General features: G+C 47.3%; 1 protein-coding gene across 1 annotated transcript in view; it reads right to left on the bottom strand.

Annotated features, from left to right (window-relative positions):
• The window catches only part of LOC107116158 (waprin-Enh1-like), a 9,682-nt gene that overhangs the window by 5,030 nt on the left and 2,887 nt on the right, over window positions 1-1,765 (bottom strand). Inside the window, exon 2 of the mRNA XM_015418030.1 lies at window positions 747-884. Within this exon, the coding sequence (XP_015273516.1) occupies window positions 747-884 (138 nt within the window). The remainder of the gene's footprint in view (window positions 1-746; window positions 885-1,765) is intronic.

The following is a 1,765-nucleotide window of genomic DNA, read 5'->3' as shown; positions in this document are numbered from 1 at the left end:
TTCGGCTGATTAGGCAGTTGGTTCCCTTCCTCGAACGCAATGATCTGGCTGCAGTGGTGGCCAGGCTGTTGATGGGTCTCCCCGGGTGGGAGCACATCCAGCCTGTGCTTAAGACGCTGCACTGGCTTTCAATAGCATTCCAGATTCGTTTCAAGGTGCTGGTCTTGACCTTTAAAGCCTTTATGGTCAGGGACCAGCCTTCCTGAGGGACCACCTTTCCCTGTATGTTCCCCAGAGAGCACTGCGATCAGGATCCCAAAACCGCCTGGACCTCCCTGGCCCAAAGGAAGCCAGGTTGATGGCGACCAGGACGAGGGCTTTTTCGTTTGTAGCTCTGTCCTATTGGAACGAGCTTCCTGCCGAGATCAGGGCCCTGCGGGACTTGTCACAGCTTTGCAGGGCCATGAAAACAGAACTTTTTAGGCAGGCGTTCCGCGACGTCTTACCAGCAGCGCCCTGTGTGAACTCCGATCCAACGCGACCTTGTGTGGTGGCACCGCTGAATGTGTCCCTAAACTGCACTTTATTTTTATTGCCATCGAAGGATTGTTTTATATTGACTTGTCTATGTTTTTAAATGATGTATTTTATTTTATCACTGTAAAATGTATCCTGTTTATCAGTTTCTGGAAGCCGCCCTGAGCCCGCCTGGCGGGGAGGGCAGGGTAAAAGTGAAATAAATAAATAAATAAGATAAGATAAGAAGTGTCATGTGGAAAGATGTCCTGAAAAAAAATAGAAGATACCTTGTGGGAGTCTGCAGACCCTGATGCAATTGTACGAACAGCACATTTGGTTTCTTGGACAGTCATAGCCAGAACTGCAACGATCAATTCCTGGTACAGTACATCGAAATGGATTTCTGGGGCAAATACGAGGTATCACTGAAGCAGAAAAAGAGTGTTAGCCAACGTCCAATATCAACATGCATAGACAGAGATAGATGCCCTGACCTGGATGGCCCAGGCAAGCACATTCTTGTCAGGTCTCAGAAGCTAAGCAGGGTCAGCCCTGATTTGTATTTGGAAAGGAGACCACCAAGGAATTCCAGGGTTGCTACTCACAGGCAGGCAGTGGCAAACCACCTCTGAACATCTCTTGCCTTGAAAGCCCTAAAGTCAGCTACAACTTCATGGTACTTTCCACCACCAAAGATATATAGATTGCAGTACATCCATATTGCCTGGGCTAAAAGAAGAGGAGGAGGAAGAAGAAGAGGAAGAGAAGAAGAGATTGGATTTATACCCCGCCCTTCACTTGGAGTCTCAGAGCGGCTTACAAACTCCTTTCCCTTCCCCTCCCCACAACAGACACCCTGTGAGGTGGGTGGGGCTGAGAGAACTCTGACACAAACTGCTCTTTTTCAAGGACAGCTGTGCCAGAGCTTGTGACTGACCCAAGGTCATATCAAGCAGGTGCAAGTGGAGGAGTGGGGAATCAAACCCGGTTCTCCCAGATTAGAGTCCGCACACTTAACCACTACACCAAACTGGCCCACCAAAAGCCATATTTCAATGGCAAATTAGGTGCAACTAGAACTTATTAATCAAAATTCAACCTGACCTCATCTGTTTTTAGCATTTATTTATTTATTTATTTATTTATTTATTCTGGGATTTATATCCCGCCCTACCCATACGGCCCAGGGCGGCATCAGGATATGAATTAATTAGAATGCAACAACATCTGATGTTTGGTGACAGAATGAATTGGTTAGATCTGGTTTCATTTTCGTGGGCAGCAGGAGGGTAAGCAAGGGGGAAAG

The sequence above is a fragment of the Gekko japonicus genome, unplaced genomic scaffold (assembly GCF_001447785.1).
Source record: "Gekko japonicus isolate JY-2015 unplaced genomic scaffold, Gekko_japonicus_V1.1 scaffold1270, whole genome shotgun sequence".
NCBI classification, from domain to species: domain Eukaryota; kingdom Metazoa; phylum Chordata; class Lepidosauria; order Squamata; family Gekkonidae; genus Gekko; species Gekko japonicus.
This window is presented reverse-complemented; position numbering and strand designations above follow the sequence as displayed.